The 23,972-nt window shown below is 43.4% G+C and overlaps 2 protein-coding genes and 1 long non-coding RNA gene across 9 annotated transcripts in view; 1 reads left to right on the plus strand and 2 right to left on the minus strand.

Annotated features, from left to right (window-relative positions):
• The window catches only part of LOC311138300 (dynamin-2-like), a 38,263-nt gene extending 20,730 nt beyond the window's left edge, over positions 1 to 17,533 (plus strand). For 2 of the 7 annotated variants that reach the window (XM_084172980.1, XM_084172979.1), the window contains 11 exons: positions 852 to 938; positions 1,390 to 1,460; positions 2,733 to 2,784; positions 4,160 to 4,186; positions 7,302 to 7,412; positions 9,221 to 9,330; positions 9,543 to 9,657; positions 10,230 to 10,394; positions 10,734 to 10,957; positions 11,291 to 11,533; positions 12,166 to 12,341. In XM_084172980.1, coding sequence (XP_084029106.1) covers positions 852 to 938; positions 1,390 to 1,460; positions 2,733 to 2,784; positions 4,160 to 4,186; positions 7,302 to 7,412; positions 9,221 to 9,330; positions 9,543 to 9,657; positions 10,230 to 10,394; positions 10,734 to 10,957; positions 11,291 to 11,533; positions 12,166 to 12,235 — 1,275 coding nt within the window. In that variant the 3' untranslated portion in view covers positions 12,236 to 12,341. Of the gene's footprint in view, positions 1 to 851; positions 939 to 1,389; positions 1,461 to 2,732; positions 2,785 to 4,159; positions 4,187 to 7,301; positions 7,413 to 9,220; positions 9,331 to 9,542; positions 9,658 to 10,229; positions 10,395 to 10,733; positions 10,958 to 11,290; positions 11,534 to 12,165; positions 12,342 to 15,740 lie in introns of those variants that run through there. The other 5 variants (XM_084172983.1, XM_084172985.1, XM_084172981.1 and 2 more) reach the window with 4 other exon arrangements.
• LOC311138351 lies at positions 2,793 to 8,371 on the minus strand. Its single transcript, XR_014614038.1, has 3 exons — positions 8,287 to 8,371; positions 7,623 to 7,803; positions 2,793 to 7,393 (listed from the first exon to the last, which is right to left on the minus strand). It is a non-coding gene; the product is annotated as an uncharacterized lncRNA (long non-coding RNA).
• A 598-nt stretch (positions 17,534 to 18,131) lies between the features above and the next one.
• On the minus strand, positions 18,132 to 22,645 carry LOC311137476 (transmembrane emp24 domain-containing protein 1-like; the record flags this gene model as incomplete). The annotated part of the gene is made up of 4 exons (XM_084172014.1): positions 18,132 to 19,009; positions 19,316 to 19,502; positions 19,761 to 19,858; positions 22,454 to 22,645. 4 exons carry the CDS (start codon positions 22,643 to 22,645, stop codon positions 18,788 to 18,790), a joined length of 699 nt encoding a protein of 232 aa, XP_084028140.1. The 3' UTR covers positions 18,132 to 18,787.
• Positions 22,646 to 23,972: the final 1,327 nt, after the last annotated feature.

A 23,972-nucleotide genomic window follows, 5' to 3' on the forward strand; every position in this document is an offset into this window, starting at 1 on the left:
TTCATTCTCCTGGTCTGTTCTTCACTAACATGAAATAATATAAGCAGTCACCGTCAGCTCGGAATGATTGTTTACTGTCACCCGGAAAACTATAGTGTCAACTGTAAGTTAACGTTGAATGATCTAATTTCCTAAATGTTTCTGCATTTGATCCATTGAGCCATTTGAAGGTTGATTCCAGTCAACTAGAGCTAATCATCACCACATTACTCCTCATGGTGTCCATCATGGTCATTCCCAGCTGTGGCTGAATGCCCTGCCCTTATGCCATAGATCACAGACATTCATCCTGTGTGCATGCCCGTTAAGGGGTGTGTGGGTGTGTGTGTGTGTGGTAGTCAATATGATTACTATATTCACTGCTGAACACCTATGTCCTACCCCTATCCTATACTCTGAGTGTACAAAACATTAAGAACACCTTCCTAATATTGAGTTGCACTCCCTTTTGCCCTCAGAAGAGCCTCAAAACGTAAATATTGTGTCTTGCCCATTCACCCTCTGAATGGCACACATACACAATCCATGTCTCAATTGTCTCAAGACTTAAAAATCCTTCTTTAACCTATGTCCTCCCCTTCATATACACTGATTTTGAAGTGGATTTAACAAGTGACATCAATAAGGGATCATAGTTTTCACCTGGATTCACCTGGTCAGTCTGTCATGGAAAGAGCAGGTGTTCCTAATGTTTTGTCCACTCATTGTATCTGCTTCATCTCCTGTCTTCTCTATATGTGAATGGGAGGTAGGTCTGCCTGGATAATCATGCGAGAGTGTTAGTGTATGCTAGTGTTTCTCTGTGTGTCTATATGGTCAGTGTTGCAGTTGTATTTTGTGTTACCTTGCAGCTGGGTTCTTACCCCCGGCTGAGAGAGGAGACCGAGAGGATCGTCACCACCTACGTCAGAGAGAGAGAGGGCAAGACCAAGGACCAGGTCAGTGCATTTAGGGCCTGTTTTTACCAGGAGTCTTGGGGTAGGAGTGCCCTTGTAGGATCAATTCAGCCTTTTAGATCATAATGAATTACGTTATATGGTCAGGGCGACCTAATCCTAGATCAGCACTCCTATTCTGAGATGCTTTTTTAATGCAGGCCCTGACCACTGACAGAGAAACACTCCCAACAGGAGATTTTAAGAAAAATACTGTACATTTCTATTTCTCCATTTGAATAAATTGTTTGTACTTGCCTTTCTTGCGCTTGTCTTTTCTGTACTAGCACTGACTTTGCAGATAGCTGCTATTTTGAAGGCTGTACTTGCTTGATTGTGATAAGTGGTTGTTGATGCGCTGATTTGTAAATTGCATCTGTTCAACAAGTAAATAAATATAAATGTGATGTAAAATGAACTCTATTCTCATAGTGAAGCTCTGTCTTCATTCTAGGTGATGCTGCTGATTGACATTGAGCTGTCCTACATCAACACCAACCACGAGGACTTTATAGGCTTTGCGAAGTATGAATCCTACTCCCCCCCCCCCCCCCCCCACTCTAATGTACCCCACCCTTCTCCCCCTTACCCCTCTCACCCTAATGCTCGCTCTCCAGCTCCCAGCTGAAGGTGTGATTGTGACGTAGTCCTAGGGCACCAGACTAACTCACTACTGCCCAAAGTCAGATTTGTACTGTACTTGCTGAACTGGGCATGGACTGAACTGAACTCTGCTGAAGATCGATCGGGTAGAGCCCCATAAGCTTTTGTGTCTGACTGCTTGTGCTTGATAATTATTCCTACAGTATCCCTATTGACTTGAAACAATCAATACCTCAATCCCTGTGTGGCCACTTTATCACAACCCCCAAATACACTCACAGATACCACTGTCGCTACAAACCACAATTACCACTACTTCTTCTATCAGTATTACTCTCTCTATTCAGCTCTGCTATATTATATGTTGCGCTCCCTCCCTTTCTGACCCTGACTAACTGGAGCTGTTTTGATTTTTCAAGGACCCTTATTTGTTGTGTGCTAAGGGATTGACTTGAGTGAGTTTGACTGGAGTTTTTAGCTGTTGACTGCATTGGTTATTAATAATAACATGGTGTTTTAGAATCCTGAGTTTCTGCATCTTGCTGATAGGCCAGCCCTAGCCACTCATACTGGATGTCCTGCCAGAGCTTGACATGCGTTGACTTCTGCCCTCTACACTGTCTCCAGTGTAGCAATTACTGTAGGGTTCACAGCATGTAGCTAGCGGAGTTGAAAGTCTCTTCCATAGAAATAGAATGACTTCTGTTTCTATGGTCTCTTCCCTCTGCCTGAGGTATGCTTCTGGTTACGTAACATAGCAAGGCCCCTTGCGTTTCTGTATGCCGCGTGGGTTCCTTTCAAATCATCCGCATGGAGAATGGGTTGATGGATTGATTAGAAGTGTTGTGCGGTCAGGTAGGTAGGAGTGTTAACGTGTCTCTCGTGGCGTCACTTCCAGTCTTGACTTCAGAAGGCACGATGATGGTAGCCCACCAGGGTACGGCAACAACAGGTGGGCTGTCACGAATCGCACAGGGGTGTCTGAGTGTCACCCTCCCTCCTCCTCCCCACCCGTTCCCCCAGACCCCACTCATACTGTTCCCACGACTATGTTTTATAACTTGAATTATAGGACAGGTTTGATAGATGTTAAATGATTTGATTGGACAATACAAATTATTACCCAAACATTGTTGATGCTGATTGTGATTTTGAATTTGTTGTTTTCCTTCTGAATCTGTCTTTTTCTAACAGTGCCCAGCAGAGAAATACACATCAGAACAAGAAGAGGGCCATTCCAAACCAGGTACACTGTCCCTCCTCGTCACACCCTCTCACTTACCTAGCCCTCCCAATCTGATCAACCCCCAGATTAAGCTGCCACAGACTGACACTTCCCCCTTTACCATATTTACATGTTGTAACATACCTGACCCCTGACCCTATGCTACCAATTAATAGACTCAACTACTGGTAACCTAACCTGACACTTAGAACCTAACAGAACTTATTTACTTAAACATAAGTAGCTTCAAGATAACCCCTGCAAATCATGGCCAAATACCACCCTGTCTTTGTTAAGTCAGATGTTAATTTAACCCCTTGTCCACTGTGTTATAAACCTGGCACCTCTCTTTTCCTGTGTTATCCAAACAGCTCTGAAAGTGTTTTGAAGTCTATATGCTTTAATGTGATATCTAAATACCTAAAATCATGTGAAAATGTTATGTCAGCTTCACTGTGCTCAACACTTATAGAGTGCACATCTCAGGTTCCTAGAAACCTAGTAAGTGTACATATTTTATAAGATATATCCTATAGAAATACCTTTTATATCACTGTATTTCAACGAGGGGAGAGTTGCCTTAGACTAGAGTCATTCAAGCCCTCCCTGCTTCCCTGCATATGAAATGACCAGCTATGTTTCTACTACAACTATCATTACTTTATCACTATTTGCACGGCACTGTAACACAACCAAGGCATGAACCCCAACAGCAAAGCAACAATTAATCACAGAATTATTTTGTTTTATGTTTTTCAACTAACCCAAGCACTTTTTGTATTGTAATTCAGAATGTGCATGGGACCCAGCCTCGCTCAATGAAGCAACCAATATCAAATAAGCGACGTGTGGTACTTGAAGGAAATCTAATCGCATGTAACTCTTGTTCTCTTGCTCCCTCTCTCTCCATCTCTCGCTGTCTCCATCTTTTCTCTCCTTCCATCTTTGTGTCTATCCCTCAACCTCTCTCTCCATCTCTCCGGTTGTCTCATGGATTCCTTCCACTTCTATCTCTCATCTTCAAACCTTTCATTCTACCCCTCTGCCCTTTACCCATGTTCCCACTCCCCTACCTCCATGGCTTGCTTGCTTCTCCCTTTTTCTCCTGTCTATGATTTATCCTGCCATCTTTTTCCCTAACCACTCCCCAACCCCCCTCCCATCCCTGCAGGGTGAGATTCTGGTAAGTACCCCACAGATCTAAGCCACACCCTGTTAGGGGTCAGCAGGGGTCACCAGAGCAGGAGAACTGAGGCCAGACATCTGACACTTAAGGAAGAATGGGGGGTTATGGGAATTGGTGTTTTGACAACTTGTTCCAGCCTACTCCTTTGTACAGAACTCCTGTTCAAAATGATGAGCTGTTTTTTCTGGTCATATCTTCTCTACTCCACAGGGACTGAGAGAGGGCGAGCAGGAGGAGGTAGTAGAGTCTTAGTCTCAAGACTAATGGCAAACCGGAGATCAATTAGAATCATATCGTAGTGATGTAATTCTCATCGGCTTTACCCTTACCTGTAATCGGTAACGGCTTTCTCAATAACATCCGGGTTATGCTCAATAATTGTTGGTTTCACTTAACAAGACAGCAATTGTCTTTAATTGGCAAGTAGATAGAATTTTACTAACATTTTATCTTTATACTCTCAAACCTGTTGAAAGCAGTTCTGTCCAAGCACAGGCAGAATTGTAATTTAAAAAATAAATAATAATCACGTTCTTGTACCACACTGAAGTGTAATGTTATGATTCCCTGTGAAAGACTATGGAAGAGTTGGGAGGATGTGAGAGTGGCTGGCGTCAGTTCTCCTGCTTTTGGTCCTTACCCATGCTGCCCTGTCCAGGGGTGTAACTAGTGACCGCCACACTTTGCCTTGCTGTCGAATGGTCCTGAACATCTCAGGGGTGGGGGAGGAGACATGAATCACCAATAATCATACACTAGATGTCCACATTTCGATCCTTTTGGTGTCATTGAAATCTCCTCTTGATGTTTTCTCTCTAATTTATCGTTGCATGTAAACTTTCCACTCAATATTTTCACAACTCAATATTCCAATCATCACTATAACAATATGTTAGTAGCACACCTCAACTGTCCACAAACCATTCTGTGTGGGACCCAGTCACAGGTCTTCTGGGGCTGTTTGTCATTCCAATCAGGGACCACAGGATGGCGCTAGAGGAGGAAGGGCAGAGGGAGGGTGTCAGGATTCAATCAATGATTATAATTTACATGAAATCACTGATCAAATATGATTTTGAAGTAATATAAATTGGGTTTAATAATCATTTGGAATCTGTATATATCCGTACATCTAATGTATCCATGTTTGATTTACCAACTGGTAGTACAACAAGATGTGTGAGAAGACCTAAAATAATGTGTTTACTTTTGAAATGCTTGCTGGATTATGAGTGGTTACAATGTAGGGAAGCTTTTGACAGGAATGTAGGCAATCATGCCATCAAGTGCCCTAATTTTCTATAGCGATAATAACCTTAAAATCAGATGTAGTCAACAGCTAAAGATAGAACAGGGAAAATACTTTTCTTTTTGTCATCATCACTGACCTATCCTGCATGTCAGGGCTTCTTTTTAGACAGTGCGGTAAGAAGTGTCATAACATTAAAAGCGTCTCACTATCCCTTTTCTGTCACCTCACACTCCTCTTGTCTGTCTCTCACCTTGAACACTTAGCACTGACTGCCAGCCAGGTTATTTATTTTATTTTATTTTATTTTTTCTCATTTCAGAGGGGTTTAAGAGAATTCCTCGCCAAGGCAAACTGAGAATTTAACAAACTCCTATGTTACAGCCTCTTTCTCTCTTGTTTCTTTTGTCACTTTCCTACTAATGACCCCACCCCCATAAACCCACACCAGCCGTTATGACACAGGAAAAAGAGGGAGAGAGAGGTTGAGATGTTCTCTGTTTTATCGGCATAAATTGACAGAATTCTTGTCAAAGCTTGATATCTGCTGCCCCTGATGGTTCTATGAAATGGCACTAACAATAAGAGCAGTACTCTAATAAGGCCTAATACAACCGGGGGTCTGCAGCCCCTTAGGTGTCCAACGTACTGCACGGGATCCCCAAAAAAATAAAAAGTGCTTTTTATTTAAATGTTTTTATGAATATCACTAGCAACAACAGAATAAACAAATGTTGAATTACATACAGTAGAAAATAAGAGTATCTTTCTAATTATGTCAACTTTATTTCTCAACTCCTAATATTGAGTAAATTACACTCATTGGAGCCAATTGCGCTCACTGGAGTATCTGACATAGGCTTTGAAAAAGCACCCACGATTAGGCTACCAATGCGGCAAGTGCTGCTGGTAAGCTTTCTTGACAAGGACATACATTTTTGGCAACACATGGCTAACATTTGTTTAACCAGCTAAACAGTTGTTTTTAGCAAAAATGTATTTGGAGTTAGCTTTCTAGCTAATAGGCTATGTTAGAGTTTACACTTCCTCTTCCAGTTATAATGTGTGGAGGTCAAAATAATGAAAAACTATTTATCAAATCTATTCATTTAAAAATGTTATTACGTCTCCTAGACATCACCATTACTACTTCTTGACATTATCATTCACCTGATAAAACAAGACGTGAAAATAATGTTTGCTAATGTATGATGGGGGTCCCTGGGTTGCCGGTTTGTCTGCGAGGGGGGTCCCTGGGCATGAAAAGGTTGAAGACCTCTGCTCTAATAAAACTCTCGTCTACAGAAAGAACCTCTCAACCCTGCCTCATCTCTTTTTCCTCCCTCTCCCTTCTTTAAATCCTCCTTTTATTTTTTTCATCCCCCCTCTCTCTACCCGTCCGCTCCGTGAGCTGTGGCTCAGTCTACCCGTCTCCACTGTCTCTGCATATCGCTGTATTCCTCTCCCACACTCTCGCCCTCCTCCTCTTGCCTCTCCCGTCCCTTTCTCCTGTTCCTTAGATAGGTATTTAGCCTCCTACAGGCCCTACACTGGAGTGTATGTCTGAGTCCTCTGCCCAGTTAACCCACTAACCCTAGTCTTTTTTGGCTAACCTTGTATAGGCTAGCTTTTACTGACCCGCTTACCCTAACATACCACCGCCGACCTTTGATCCCTGATCCCATGTGGGGCCCATTTGGTCTGGATGCCCCATATTTATTTGTTTGTTTGTTTTGAGGTTATTAAGGTTTCCTGTTTAAAATGTGTAAAACTCCAGTTAATTCTCCTTTCTGAATGATGCTTTTGTATGCTTACTATATACATCAGTGATATAGGTTCAGAAACATTGTTTTAGTGGTAAATCTTAATACTCAGAATAGAATAGTTTATATAGAGTAAGTAGAACATCTTAGTGCTTATATTGCTAAGACCGGAGAAATCAAAACTCACACTTAGGACCCAGGGAATATTTTTATTAGTTAACTTAGTCATATCACAATATCTCCAGGAGGCAAACTCATTAATACTTTAATGACAAATGTGTTTTCCCTCCATCTTCCTGGTATACCTTGTACCCTCCCACCCTTATCTCTCCCCTAACAGGTGATCCGTAAAGGCTGGCTCACCATCAACATCAGCATCATGAAAGGAGGCTCCAAGGAGTACTGGTTCATCCTGACCGCAGAGTCACTATCCTGGTACAAGGATGAGGAGGTTAGTGTCTAAGACTGGGATAATAAAATACTGTACAATACAACACATACTAATACAATACAAACTGCCAGAAAGAAATTATTATGAATTATCATAACCATAATCTTAATTCTGCTACCAGTCAATGGGCTGATATATGATCTGCACTGCATGCTCCCTCCTCCCTCTCATTGTCATGGTGGAGAATCAGATCAGGCTAGAGCCTCTCACCAGAGCCCCTGCCGGCCGGTGGTTAGATGTGTCCTGTGTGTGTGTGTCCCGGCCCAGCCTAACCAATGTGCAGACTACTGTTCAGCTGCAGCCTGATGAACAGGTAGTCTGAACACTGGGCAGGCGGGGGGGTGAGGAGGGGTGAGGGCCCGCGGGGTCACTCCGGCTGCAGGTCAGTGCCCTAGGGACAGGACGGAGGGGGGAGGGGAGGGGGGGGGGGGGGGGGGGGGGGGTAGAGAGATGGAGGAAGAGTAAACATTCCTCTGATAAAGAAAGCAACCACACTCAGACTTTGAGGTCCAAATATAACTATTGACTAATTTAGTATGATGATATAATGGAGAAATGTTGAGCTTACAACTTTTTTATAGATTTTGATCAACTTGAAGTTCAAACAGCCGTTACTGTATTTACTTTCAGTACTTTTTGCACCATAACAAAACAGCAAAGTGTTTGCCCACTCTGTGTGACTACACACTGCTCTGCACAGTCAGCCCAAAAAAACAAGATTTCAAGTGGCCATTTCAAAGGTTGGAAAAGGCATATCGATAATACATATTTTATGATGTTTTAGTTGAACAAAGTTTAAATAATATTAAAGAAATAAACCAAAACCACAAGGGAGCGGATGTATTCGGAAATATAGTCTTACTTTTAAACTTACCATTGGTTCGCTCAGAGCAGCCCAGGCTTTGGCAAAGATGTCCCCTCTCTCTCCCAGCGAAACGAAAAGAGCTTCAAAAGATACCGCCGATGTGCTTGTGCAAACCATAGACACATGAAATGGCATACCACCATATAAACCAAGACAAACAGTACACCACCCCCGCCCCCCAACCCCGCCCCCTCCACCCCCCAACCCGCCCCCAGTAACCCAGTACGATTTCCTGCAAATTCCAAAGTCAATCCCTGCTGGAATCATTGACGTGGCAGCGGGCTGAAATGTTCCAGCAGGGATCTGACTTTGGAATTTGCAGGAAATCGTACTGGGTTACTGGGGGCGGGTTGGGGGGTGGGGGGCGGGTTGGGGGGCGGGGGTGGTGTATGTTTGTCTTGGTTTATATGGTTGTATGCCACTTTCATGTGTCTATGTGTTTGCACAAGCACATGGGTGTTTGTATGTTTTCATGTGTGTGGTTATATATTTGTGTTTCGGGGTGTGTGTGTGTGTGACGAGGGCAGGGGCTTTGAGTGATGTAACTGTTGGGACTGTGCGGCTCTCTGTGATAGTGCAGACAAACGCTTCCAGATGCTTCTCCTCAACAGTGCAAAGCTGGCATCCCTCCCCCCGTCTCTCTCCCCCATGCTGCTCCACTCTCCCCTCATCCTCCCTTTCTCCCTCTCTTCTTGCCAGCCTGGTGGTCTCAGTCTCATACAGAGGAAATGCATTCCACTCTGTCTGCTCATTGGTGGAGAAGCCTAGTGTGGCCCAGTGTTGTATTCCACAGTTTTTCAAAGTTGACCATGAATAGTTTCTTAATGGCTGTCTTCATGGCTTCCTCTTATTTGTGTACTTTAGTGTTTTTAATGCCTTCAAGGATTTGCTCCTCAAGATGTTATTGCTGTGAGTTCAGATCCCCCCTCTCTCTGTGTTTTAGGAGAAAGAGAAGAAGTACATGCTGCCCCTAGATAACCTGAAGCTGAGGGATGTGGAGAAAGGCTTCATGTCCACCAAACACGTCTTTGGCGTCTTCAACACTGAATCCAGGTTAGGGAAATGTATGTGTGTGTGTTGTGTATGTATGTCCTTGTGTATCCTGTTCCACATAAGTGTCATTTCAATTCAGGGAGTCAGGAAGTAAACTGACATTTAAATGTTACAAAATCCTCAGAGAAGCATTGAGGGAAATTTACTCAGTGAATTGACTGAAATTAAATAGAATTGACCCTGATTCTGTTTGTGTTTTGCCATCCATCAAGCAGGAATGTGTATAAGGACCTGCGTCAGATTGAACTGGCCTGTGACACCCAGGAGGATGTGGACAGTTGGAAGGCCTCCTTCCTGAGAGCTGGGGTCTACCCTGAGAAGGACCAGGTACTGGACCCAAACTCACTCAAATAGTCGTTGGGTTGCTTTCCCGGACACAGATCAAGCCTAGTCCTGGACGGACTTAAGAACATGCTCAACGGCGCTTCTCCATTGAAAGGGCTTTGTAATCCAGGACTAGGCTTGATCTGTGTCCGGGAAACCGACCCTTGAAGTTTGAATGTTAGCAGAAGCAGAGGTCAAACAAACAAACGGACACATTGTGGTGACAGCCTTTGTCTGTGTTTGATTAACAATAGGCATACACCTATACTTATTGATGACATCACTGATGATTGTCATATGGCTTTTTTTCTTTTTTCTCATGCACACCAATTCATGATTCAAGGGAGATTATGAGGTACATGTTGTCTAATATCAGAGGGATTGGATGTATGATTCCCAATGGCATACATCTACCACAATGTATCCCAATGGCATGCAGTAGTATTAGTTATAGTGTGTTGACCTCAAACACTCAGAGAGAACAGGTATGTGTGGCCTCAACTCAAAGGGCCTGTTTGGACCGGTCATGTTTCCTCTACCTCCATCCAGAGGTAACATCTCTCTGTGTTCCCCAGGTGGACACTGAGGATACGGCCCCATCAGAAACCTTCTCCATGGACCCCCAGCTGGAGAGGCAGGTGGAGACCATCCGTAACCTGGTGGACTCCTACATTGGCATCGTCAACAAGTCCATCAGGGACCTCATGCCCAAGACCATCATGCACCTCATGATCAACAGCGTGAGTGAAAAAAGCCTAGAGACAGTCTATACTTAGCAGGCTCTGTCGTATAGCAGGGGTTTCCATGAAATGGTTGTATGCCAGCTTTGTGTACCTATGTGTTGACGTGTTTCCACAAGCGCCGGGGTGTTTGTGTTTTCTAGTGGATGAGCTTAGGTTAGGTGCTCTCATCTGGCATCACTGAGGGTTGACTATTCAGTGACTCCATCTTTCAATGGCTCCATGCAGACTAATATGATGTGAGTCTACTGAAATGAATAAGACACCACCATTTCTCCATAGTCGTTGGTCCTCTCCTCTCCTCACCTCACCTTTCCTCTCCTCTCTCCTCCTCCCCAGGCTAAGGACTTCATCCACTCAGAGCTGCTGGCCTACCTGTACTCATCAGGTGACCAAAACAGCTTGATGGAGGAGTCAGCTGACCAGGCGCAGCGCCGCGATGAGATGCTCCGCATGTACCATGCCCTCAAGGAGGCGCTGCACATAATCGGGGACATCACCACAACCACCGTGACTGTCCCCGTGCCGCCGCCCGTCAACGACAGCTGGATGCAGGAGAACAGGTGAGAGGAGGGGAGAGGAAGGGAGGCCAGGTGAGAGGAGAGGAGAGGGTGTGTGTGCGTGTGTGTATATACGCACACAACAGGGATTTGTTGAGTTTGACGTTAAAATGGATTGAGTGAATGTACCTTCAATTCTCTCAAATTCATATAATGGAAGATGTTTTGCTTCATCCATTGTCACATTTTGGAACTAAAGGGGGTCATGTGTGAGAGACTGTACAGTCGACCAAAGCTTGTTGTAGTTGTGCAGTGTTTGTATAATGATGTATATTTCATTGTCTGTTTTTTTTCCATTCCCCACGCCTCTTTCTCTCTGTTCTCGTCTCTCTCCAGTCCCACCCCCCAGCGCCGCCCCCCGGTCGCAGCAGCCCCTCCCCCAAGCCGTCCGCCTGCAGTGAGTGGCCCAAGGCCGGGACCACCCCTAAACCCCTCCCCAGCGTTTGGGGGGCCCCCAATCCCCTCTCGCCCGGGCCCGCCGCCCATTAACGCCTTTGGCACCATCAACCATCAGGACCCCTTCAGTGCCCCCCCGCTGATCCCCTCTCGGCCCGCTCGCATCCCCCCTGGCGTGCCCAGGTAAGACCACCTCCGCCCCTCAGGAGGGAGCAGTACCTACCTACCTATCCTTACACAGGAATAATATCTCCTCATGGACACTATATTAACCTGTGTAACCCTCTTTATTCATTGTTGAATTGCCAGGTTATCACTATAACTGCAGTACCTGGCTCTGACTGTCTGTTGATGTCAATAGATGGATTTAAGTTTCCTCCCAGTCCCACCTTTCACATTACTACCTCCACATTTTCTTTACACACTTCTCTTCCTTTCTCTCTCCTCTAGAACTTGGTTATCTTCTCTGTTTCATAAAATCATTTTCTTAACTCCTCTCTCTTTTGCGCTCAACTCCCTTTCTTTCTCTTTCTTCTTCTGTTCTCCCTATCTCTCTGTGGGATTGTTTCTCTCCATTCACGTCTCACGATCTCTCCTCTGTTCTCCTGCTCTTTCTCTCTCTCTCTGTCTCTCTCTCTCTCTGTCTCTCTCTCTCTCTGTCTCTCTCTCTCTCTCTCTCTCTCTCTCTCTCTCTCTCTCTCTCTCTCTCTCTCTCTCTCTCTCTGTCTCTGTCTCTGTCTCTGTCTCTCTCTGTCTCTCATGTCTCTCCGTGAGCATATCTCACCTCCTGTTCTTGCTCTCTCTCCCCCCTGCAGCCGAAGACCCCCTGGCGCTCCACACCGGCCCACCATAATCCGCCCTGCCGAGCCCTCCCTGCTAGACTAGACTACCCAGTAGATCCAGCCAGGTTCACCTGTGTGTGTACTGAGGCCAGAGAGGGAGGGCTAGAGAGGAGGGGAGAAGGGGGCGTCTATATAGTATCTATGCACATTGATATATATATATATATATATATATATATATATATATATATATATATATATATATATATATATATATATATATATATATATATATATATATATATATATATATATATATATATATATATATATATATATATATATATATATATATATATATATATATATATATATATATATATATATATATATATACTATTTCAACCAGACTAATGTAGTTGACTAAAACTGTTCTCTGATATAAGCTGCTAACCCTCCCTTAGTCTCCAACACATGTGGGCTCTCTCTGGTCTCCACATTCTAAAGAAGCAAAGAAACCATAACCACTTGAATATTCTGAATCAAAAGAGATATAATTACACTGTTTTGGATATTGTACCATAGAAAAATATCCACCTGATTCATAAAGAGTTAATCGCTCACCTTTGACCAGCAGGGTGCACTCACGGCATCAGATGGGTATGGGTACATGGAAGTGACATGCCCCTAAGCAGCCTGTTTTTTGTGATAACAGAATAATTTCCTCTCTGAAAAGGTGGACTGCAGCATAGTCTAAAACCTCTAAAGACATCTTTAGACATGCCCTCGCCTCACGCTCTACTACACCCTAGACCTCTGTGGAATATACACACTCATCCTGTTCATATTTTCATGGTTTTTCTAACTTGATTTCATACTGAAAAATAGTTATTATTATTATGACTACGGTGGTGTTGATGATTTACTTTCTTCTTATTTTATTTGAGTGACTTGTCTGTTTTAATGGCCCCGGTATGTAGCTTAAAAACCAGTCTCTAATCACAGCAAAAGGAGGCATAAAAATACAATTTAGCAGTGCAGGGCAACACATGCGGCTGAGAGGAGCCTTATAAAATGTGCCCGTTTATTATTGGAATGTCCTGCCACCGTTGAGAAAATGTCATCTAGATTGACATTTTAAATTTTAAATTTTAGTCATTTAGCAGATGCTCTTATCCAGAGCGACTTAGTTAGTGAGTGCATACATAAAAAAAAAAAATTCATACCACTTGAAGCACTTCTGTGTACATCCATACATCCTCTGGTAGCGTTGAGGTTGTCATTACTTTAAGACTATGCACAATAAACATGGAGGAGAGAGAGTTGTCAGCACTTTGAGAGATGATTTCTCCACTCATCCTTAACTATAGAGTTATCCCAGCACCTTAAGTCTGTTAACCTCACTGAGACCTTAACCAACCTCGGGTGGACCTTCATTCAAAGTCCCATTCAGGACAAGGACAGGTGAAGGGGAGAGTCCAGTATGGTTTCCTGGGGCAGGGTGAGAGGGTGGGGAGACAGGGAAGGGAATGGGAGCTATGTGGTTAGAGCTGGAGAGACGGCTGTTTAGGAACGAAACTTCTTCCTGTCACAATTCAATGGTAATTTGTCTTTATGGTTGAGAGACCCTCCCGGTGTCTTGGAAACACCATTGTACATAGCTGAAGGACAGTCTCAGTACAGACACACAGAGATGGTGATGTCTCCATTTTTAAAAAGGACTGATGGAGAATGGTGTTTAATGGTGTTCATTGAAAACCAAACATTTTAATGTGTAGTAATCGTTATACTAATTGAAGCACTAACACAGCCGTTATATTGAATTAGCTTGGGATGTAGGGAAACGTTGATTTGATCTCCAGATCGTATTAATTCATTATTTATAACCCTGGGCATTTGTCATGTGTCGTTTTGATAGAAATGATTTCAGCTGTATACAGCACCTTCAGCCTACTTCTCCCCCTCTAGAAAGGGAAACAAAGTATTTCTGATAGTGAGTTAGACTACAGGGTTCTAGTTGGAATAACTGTTGCCACTGGGAGGGTTTAGATAGGAGTGAAGAGTGTCTGTCTTCACAGCTGTGATTCTTTACTGGGTGTATTTTGGGGGTGGGATGGGGAGGAGTCCGGAGAGTGAGTGACAAATGGACTACTTTGATGTTTTTCTGTTTTGATTTGATGATGAATATTGCGGGTGACGGAAGTTAAACTTTTGTTGCTCTTTTTGGTGTACATGCACATCCTGCCTGGAGAACCTGTCCAAACTAAATAGAGCTCAGCCCAATACCTTGTACTCCTTACAGAAATCCATTGTATGAGTAAATGTGGTACAGGTAGAGGGTCAATTTGGTAGGAACTGTCTAAAACCACAGACTCTCTGGGCAGAATGTGTTTTTCTTCCCTTATGTTTCCATCAGGTCTGGCTACAGTGACAGTGCTGCTAGTGGGTGTCTGACTCTGATCTCAGCTAACTCCAACTAAAGCCTCTGGGAAATGCAGTCTATCCATGCTCCCAAAGGTTTCAATCTCTTGACCAAGTATAGAACCCCAACTAGGAAGAGATTGGCCTTACATTTATGCTGTCACTCTGATGTTGAGGAGTCGTAGGGGAATTGAACACGTTCCGTTCTTATGAAAGTGTCCCTGTCACCTGACGGTATCTGTCACTGTAGCCTTTCCCCCTACACCCCATTTCCTGATCTGTGAAGTGTAAGATGTTGGTGACTGCCTTTCTCCCTAATGGGTGTACCCCCCCCCCCCCCGACCTGCATCAATCTCTTTCTTTTGTTTTTGCAAAGCATTGTCAAGTGCCTCTGTAGCAATTTCATGGATTTGAATAAACAAACGAACAGATTTGGAACACGAGCGCTAAATAAAGAGGTGTTGTGTACAATAAAGAGACTGGTGGTTGGTGTCTCCTTGTGTCTTGTGTGGTCCCCCCTCTCTCTCCTGTCTCATTGGTTGACCTCACTCCTGGGTCTCTCTCCTGGTATCTTCCTCTCTTCTTCTTCCCCCTCCTTTACTGTGGATGTTGCTATGCTCATTTCTGTGCTAACGGGCCTTTTGACTTGAGTTAAAAGTGGAATGAAAGTTGTGAAGGACAAGAATTCCTGGAATAATAATAACTTATTCAGTCTTTCCTTTTTTCTGCCTTCCTGATGATGTTTCTCTGAATGCAAGGTGCACATACTGTACTATAGAACGCAGTACTCTGTTGTAGTGTTAGTAACAATAGCGGAGGTGGGTTGTACAAGGCCTTTAGTCTACAACTATACTGATTCTATTCAATGTTTATGGTCTATTCAACTTGATTTGATTTCTGTCTCTTGCTGCCCATAATACATCACATTGCCTATAGAAAACAGGCAGCTATGGTAATAGGAGGAATGATCAGCTAAATAAAGCAGGAAGATTAGATGGACACAAACTCTTAATGATAGGAAATGAATGTTCTTAGGTCTTCCCTTACAAAAACCTATATTTTCTCAAAAGGTCTGTTGTGAGTTGCTAAACCCCTCACAATCACCAAACTGCATTACGCATTAAAAATACTTGAATGGGAGAGAGTGTGATTAATGTTGGTCTGTCGTTATGATTGTCCCTGAACAGGCGGCCTGCTCCTGCTCGTCGTAACCAGTGGTGACCTTGCCCCAAAGCAGGATGGGATTGGAGATGCACTGTCCACATACCAGCAAGAGAACCGGCCCTGTGAAGAATCATAAACCTTGAACACCTTAACTTTAAATATTCTCCAAAGAATAGGTTTCAGAGCTGGTTAAACTCTAAAAGCCATAACTTAGTTAATAACATGAAATACAAGAGGGAGCTTTTTCCATGGCAACTGTCAAAGATGTACTCATTTTACAATAACTGAAGACATTTCAGGAAAATCAGCCTCCTTTAAAGGCTTTTTTTCATCAAGTGAAATGAAATCTCATTGCATAAGCTGTAATAAAATATGTCTGGGAGAGAACAGTCACGTGGTAAAGAAGACAACTTGATACCCTCACTCAACATCTCGTTAAAACTGTTAAAGGCCCAGTGCAGTCAAAAGTGTTATTTTCCTGTGGTTTATATAGAGTTATAATGCCCTTTTAGTGTAAGGGCGGTTTGAAAAAAACGCCTGAAATTTCAGCCTGTTTTGGTGGGATAAAGTTTTAGCCTGCCTGGTGACATCACCAGACTGTATATTAGTTAATCGACCAATAAGAAAGAGACTTCCAAACCTAGTTTTCAGTTTTCCCCTCCCTGCTCAAACCACTCCCAGACAGTCCTAGCAACATTCGTGCATGACAAATTGCTCTATGCTAAAAAGCTATTTTTGTTTCATTCTACATTTCTTAACTGAAACCAATCACAGTAGATACTTAATTGTTACCCAGAAATGATTTGATATTGAGATAAAAACAGCTGCATTGGACCTTTAATAGCTGGCACCTACACAGACATTTCCAACCCCTCCAGGGGTTTTAGTGAGCTGTAGCCTGGCTGAATTCTGACACCATTCTCAGTACGGGTTCAACTTCTGTTCACTATTTCCATACTAAACAAACATTGAGAAAATGAAATTATTTTTGTACTGATCAAATTGTTTGACTGCTCATGTGCCAAATTCTTAATGAAATCCACTGATTGTTTGTGTTAGCTGTCTCCCGGGGCCCAACCTCTCCTCTTGGTTTCATGTAAAGTGCAGTTTTGCAATATGGGCATTTCTCAACAGATTAGTGTCTGAATTACTATTGAACACGTTTGTAGAAAACTATAAAAATGATTGAAGTGTAGAAGTTTGGTTTATTTAGATTATTGTAAATACATTGTGTGTAGGTGGAATTGTAGATAGGACCATTTTAAATCTCACTCATACTGCATTGTATTCGATGCTACAGTTAATCACTTGATGTGTCAGTTGGGGAACACCACTTGGGATGATGACAAGCCTTAATATTCTATGGTAGTGTATTGGGAGGAGGGCCCCAAAAGCCAAACGGTAGGGTGACTATTTGATGGGATAAGGTGAAGGATGCTAGGAACAGTTGAATGAATCGGGTAGTGCTGAGTACAGCACTGATGAGTAAGCACATAAGCATACACAACTTTTAACAGCAAGGGTCATGTCATGTTCAGTATTCAGAGAACATCAAACCATCTATATTCCAGTTCCAATGGATGCCTTACGCAAGGGTCAGTCGGTAAAGCATTGCGCTTGCAACGCCAAGGGTTGTAGGTTCGATTACAGCTGGGGCCACCCATATGTGACATGTATGCACACGACTGTAAGTCGCTTTGGATAAAAGCCTCTTCTAAATGGCATATATATATATATTATTATTATACACTTTATTTATACTGTAGTAAGGGTAATTATATGAAGAAGGGCATATACCGGTAATGTGATTCTAATGTAGTACAATGTCAATAATAGATCCAACTGGTGACAACTGCAGAACTTTATAATAATAATAATAACAAGAACTTTGCAATATGCCTTTAATCCAGTGCTGTTTTATTGTAGCCAATAAGCTTGCCTTATTTTCTTTCGCCGCACACTTTTGACACTCAAACTTGCACTACCTGTAATTGAAAGGAATTGATCATGGAGATTTTATGGTTTTATAAATACAATATTTTTTCAAATTAATGATTGTATCTTGTTTTGTGGTGTTGGAGATGTATATAACAACCATGCTTGTGGTTGACTGTGCAACATTCTCCTGGCAGGAATAATTTTTCCACATTCAACTTAATATTAACTCTTTGGCTTTGTCAATAAAAATGTAATATCTGTAATTCAATAAAACCGTCCCATGAGACCAGTCATTGTTTCATTTAAGACCTCTTTCTCTTGCCTAGTAATTACCAGACTGATAACCGCTGCAGTGTTTAATATAAGCTGACGGGATCAGTGGCTTTGCGAGGCTACTCTTTCTCCACAATTAACTTATATCACAGTAGAATGTTTTTTGTGTGTGTTTATTTAGGTGTAGTTAAGTTATAACCATGTCATTAAATAAATAACCTTTTTAATATCACTCTTAAGATCCCATGTTAAAAACATACAACCACATGGTCTATTATTGCATTGGTTTCTTGTTTCGTAGATTGACACAAAATTGTCAAAACATCATTATACAGTGTTCATGACTCACATACAAACATGCCCTTTTCTGCCACTCAAAAGCTGAATCAAGTTCATCACACACAAACATCACTAAATCCTTGCTAACAGTCACTCATTTACCACACATCACTGTTGTCAATAGTCTCTCTCTTCTTCAATCTCTGAGACCATTATTTTACAGTAGGGTCCTGTTAGTCCCAACACCCTTCTATGGCATCTTTGAGGAAGATACCACTGGGATGGGTGTGGGTCTACTGGAAGATACCACTGGGATGGGTGTTGGGGGTGGTGGAAGACACCACTGGAAAGGGTGTGGGGGTGGTGGAAGATACCACTGGGAAGAGTGTGGGGTGGTGGAAGATACCATTGGGCCGGGGGTGAGTCTGCTGGAAGATACCACTGGGCATGATGTGGGCGTGGTGGAAAATATCACAGGGAAGGGTGTGGGTCTGCTGGAAGATACCACTGGGAATGGTGTGGGGATGGTGGAAGATACCACTGGGATGGGTGTGGGGGTGATGGAAGATGACACTGGACACTAGGGTTTGCAGACCCTCTTCTTGTCGTCGAAGAGGCGTCGGAGGGTGTAGACCTGTGTGACGGCCACGGTCAGGATGACCAGGAGGCTCATGGAGGACCAGAAGGAGACCCTCCACAGGTTGTCCTCCAGTAGGTAGCGGTCCCGGGCCTCGAAGGCCCTCAGCATGGTCTGAACTTGACGGCTCCGCTCCAGGTGCCTGTGCACTGAGTCCATGGTCTCCTACAGGGAGAGGCAGGGAGAGAGACAGTGGGTAAGGTGGGAGAGGAAAAGAGAGAACACAGGAATGTATTGCTGTGCAACAAATGGCTCCTAGGAATTTCTGTTGGTGTTACACACCAGTGATAAAAACATCTACATCTTTCCAATACAGATAGAACATTGACAGCAGGAAAGAGAGGAAAAACGTGAGACAGGAGAGACGAAAAGGATGAAAAGAGACAAAAAAAGGGATGTGTAAAAACAGAGTGATAGAAAGACAACAGTCCCAGTGGCTGAGAGTTAGAGTATTCCTCCTTTCCTTCTCACCCTGATGTCTTCCAGTTTGTACTCCACCATGCTCTCCGGCTCGGCCATGTCAGCCCACTCTTCGTCCCCCCAGGCGTCCCCAGTCTGGCCATCAACGATCACCTCAAAGAACACCATCTTCTCAGACAGCTTACTGAAGCTGTTGTCAAAACACAGCCGGTAGTCTCCATCCTCTGTAGGCTCCACCCTGGGAGACAGACCAATGAGGAAGAAAAACATGACGTCAGAGAGGGTCAGAGCAAGTCAGACAGTATTCAAACTGTCATAGAGAATAGTGTAGAACTTTACTGTCTGTAAGCCAGAGGATGGAAAGGTGTCTTTGGCATCACCTTACAAAAAATACACAGACTTTGAATCATACATCCTCGAGCATGGTGAGACATTCATACCACTCCAGAGAGGTTAGAGGAGGTCAGGGTTGTGTTAGTAAGTTTTGCCCACTCACGTGTGGATGCCGTCAGATGTCCTGAACTCAGAGGCCAGCTTGTATCCGCTAGGGGAGATCAGAGTGAAGCCTACATCCAGGCCTGCACCTGCAATCACCTGGAATAGGAGGGAATGGTTGAAATTATATTATAATCTAACTCAAAGTGTTCCTATGAGAATATCCAGTTTTACAGACAGACACCATAGACTGACTGAACGCCACCACGTCTACACACACATCTCCACGTCCATACATACTGTAGACACATGAACACTGTAGTGGTGGTAGAGTCAGTGTTGTAGTGGTGCCTGGAGAAGTGGGTATACTCAAATGTTGCCCAACATTTCTAAAACGGCCCGCCCGGCGACGGAAAGGCGCCCTCTGTAAAACATTCTATGAGATACAGTGACATACACTCTGAACGACCTAAAATGATAAATCCCATATTGGTCTTTCACAGTCAGGCTAACCCAAGCTGTACTATGCAAGTAAACTAATAGCCCTACTATTGAAACAGATAAATTAGGCTGTCAACGGAGTCCGATTTTGTTTATATTTTTTTCATTTTTTTGCTCTGAAAGTCACACTTCATAGACAAACAACTAAATGTGATGTTCTAAGTCCATAACAATGCTTAAACCACATCAGGATACCACTTTTGAGGTCTGGGGAAAATGTAGTTACCCTTTAATTCAAGTGCACAGGCACCTAGCACTGTTGTTTGGTTAGCTGTGTTTCTGTAGCACATGATATGGAGTTTGCAAAACAAATGACCATTGGATTGATGCAAATAATCATGATATCATTCTGCCAGGTAAGCATAGGCTACTTTGTAGCTAGTTAACATTTAATTGATAAGGATTTTGGGAAAGCCTTTCCAACTATGCATCGCTACATTTTTCATGATCCTTAATTGTTTGAAACCTGGACGTTTTACTTCATATGAGGCATGTCTTACCTTGCTCTAAAGTAGCCTAAAGCCAAAATCCCACCATAGAAACGTGGAGGCAATTATTTTATATAGACCTCCTCATATGCGTTCTCCTGTTCTATTGGTTTTAGGTCTACCTTCTTTCATTGTCTAGCAGCCAAAGGCATTATCCTAGTCATATTAGCAACCCATGATAGTTGTTGCATCTTTAAATCCCCCTTCTTTCTACATTTCTAACAGATATTTCCATCTCTGTCCATGAAACCGCTCGCATGTGTGATGCATATTTTAGAACAGTGTTCTCCTTCAAATTTCATTTTGGAACCATCGTGCGTAGGCCTACCTCCTAAATTATCAAGAAATAATCGTTTTAAGCTAAACATTCTGATCTGTTCCATCAGCCTTATTTATTGACATGGTGTATACCTCCACTACATTACTTTGATATGCATTGTGGGGATTAAGAAGTGAGTATATGCAATGCCCACTGAAAAATAAGTGGGTATACGGTGTATACCTGTGTATACCCTCCACTACAACAATGTATATATTATTTGTCCAAGTGTTTGCACAGCTCATGGTTAATCCGGTCATTATCAGTCTCTGATTGCCATATTCAAACTCTACAACACAGTAGATATGAGCTAAACCCACTATACCCACTCCCCACCACCTGTCTGTTTATGTCAAATTAACTCCACTCTCAGGCAGCAGAAACATAAGGAGGGAAACACAGCATGTTGGGCCATATAAACTAGGCCTTAGGCATGAGTCACTGCCATTACCAGTGTGGTGTCATGGTCTTGGTTGAGAGAGGGTAACAGACGGACAGACAGACAGGCAGAGACAGTCAGGCAGACAGACACACACCACAGACTGCTGTATAAAATGGCTCAATCCCCTCAGTCCTTCAGCTTGCTCTCTCAAGCTGTCGTCTCTCTCAGCCCTGTGTGTCTCAGCTGTTGCTGTGTGGATACCACAGTAAGCCTGCCAGGCTCCACACAGACTACACACACACACAAAGTCCACAGAAATGTGTCACGGCTTGGCGGGTTGGGTGGCGAGGAACATGACATCCTACCACAGTCATGTGTCTGCCAGATGATTGAGGTTTCATAGAGTAGGCATTGATACGGTAGCATGATGCGCATCACTTCAACTTTAATTTATGAAGGGCTTAACCCGTAGTGGTTTACCCTTTTATACTAGTCAACTGACTAACTCTGCAACTGTGTCTGCTAAATGACTAAAATGCTATGTATAAATGATAACAATCTTCATCATTAATATGCATTTTGCAGCAAAGCACTTGACTACTAACTAACACACCAAGTAGGCCAACATTTGGTGGTAAGCTCTCTCCTTCTCCTTACATGTCTGAAGGAAAGAGGAGAAGAAGAAGCCATAGGCCTACTACAGCTACTATAGCTCAGAGGTTAGTTTGAGTATCTGGCCTTATGCTGACACAGTGGATCCCTTTGTAAACACTTCCCCTGCCTTGGCCCTTCATGCCGATGCCAGCAGCTATGCAAGCTGGCTTTGTCTTATAGGCTCCACCTGTATAGAAGGAAGATGCCTTATCTTATTATTTGCATCTGAGCAAAGTCCTTTGGCTGTAACAATAAAGCATCCAGTAACTGACTGACTAATACAACTTATAACACTGTTATAATAGAGGCACTGTAAATTTCACCAAACAAACACACAGAGAGAGAATGACACAGAGAATGTCAGCTGTGTTTTCAATACCACAGAAAACTAAATTGTCCAAGCCTGCTACCTGGTATTCTACTTCCAGGCTTCCGTTCTTCGCAGCTGTTTGGTAGAAACATTCCGTTCTGCCGGCAGGGAGTAGAAAAGTGAATTCAGTATCTTGGCTTTGTCCCAAGCCTAAAGTGAAGTCCACAGGTACAACGAAACAATACAGCAAATAGAGTCTTACAGCAGCGCTCAGATCAAAAATGGAACCCATAGTCGTAGCCTAGAAGCGACTTTGGACTTCTGTAAAAGTTACAATATCACTGTTGACTCATTGTTAGCCATGAATGCTTGTTCTTGTAGCCTAGTAGCCTACTTCGCTTCACTCATACCGCACTGTATACATACATTTTCCATAGACTGTCAGCGACCACGAGATGTAGGCTATTTATTGCTTGTGATCAAAGTTGGTCATAAAATCAAATCAAATCAAATCAAATTTTATTGGCCACATGTGCCGAATACAACAGGTGCAGACATTACAGTGAAATGCTTACTTACAGCCCTTAACCAACAGTGCATTTATTTTTAACAAAAAAGTAAAAATAAAACAACAACAAAAAAAGTGTTGAGAAAAAAAGAGCAGAAGTAAAATAAAATAACAGTAGGGAGGCTATATATACAGGGGGGTACCGGTGCAGAGTCAATGTGCGGGGGCACCGGCTAGTTGAGGTAGTTGAAGTAATATGTACATGTGGGTAGAGTTAAAGTGACTATGCATAAATAATTAACAGAGTAGCAGCAGCGTAAAAGGATGGGGTGGGGGGGCAGTGCAAATAGTCCGGGTAGCCATGATTAGCTGTTCAGGAGTCTTATGGCTTGGGGGTAGAAGCTGTTGAGAAGTCTTTTGGACCTAGACTTGGCACTCCGGTACCGCTTGCCGTGCGGTAGCAGAGAGAACAGTCTATGACTAGGGTGGCTGGAGTCTTTGACAATTTTGAGGGCCTTCCTCTGACACCGCCTGGTATAGAGGTCCTGGATGGCAGGAAGCTTGGCCCCAGTGATGTACTGGGCCGTACGCACTACCCTCTGTAGTGCCTTGCGGTCGGAGGCCAAGCAGTTGCCATACCAGGCGGTGATGCAACCAGTCAGGATGCTCTCGATGGTGCAGCTGTAGAATTTTTTGAGGATCTGAGGACCCATGCCAAATCTTTTCAGTCTCCTGAGGGGGAATAGGCTTTGTCATGCCCTCTTCACGACTGTCATGGTGTGTTTGGACCATGATAGTTCGTTGGTGATGTGGACACCAAGGAACTTGAAGCTCTCAACCTGTTCCACTACAGCCCTGTCGATGAGAATGGGGGCGTGCTCAGTCCTCTTTTTTTCCCTGTAGTCCACAATCATCTCCTTTGTCTTGGTCACGTTGAGGGAGAGGTTGTTATCCTGGCACCACACGGCCAGGTCTCTGACCTCCTCCCTATAGGCTGTCTCATCGTTGTCGGTGATCAGGCCTACCACTGTTGTGTCGTCGGCAAACTTAATGATGGTGTTGGAGTCGTGCCTGGCCATGCAGTCATGGGTGAACAGGGAGTACAGGAGGG

Source organism: Coregonus lavaretus, assembly GCF_964263955.1.
Source record: "Coregonus lavaretus genome assembly, chromosome: 2".
Taxonomy (NCBI): domain Eukaryota; kingdom Metazoa; phylum Chordata; class Actinopteri; order Salmoniformes; family Salmonidae; genus Coregonus; species Coregonus lavaretus.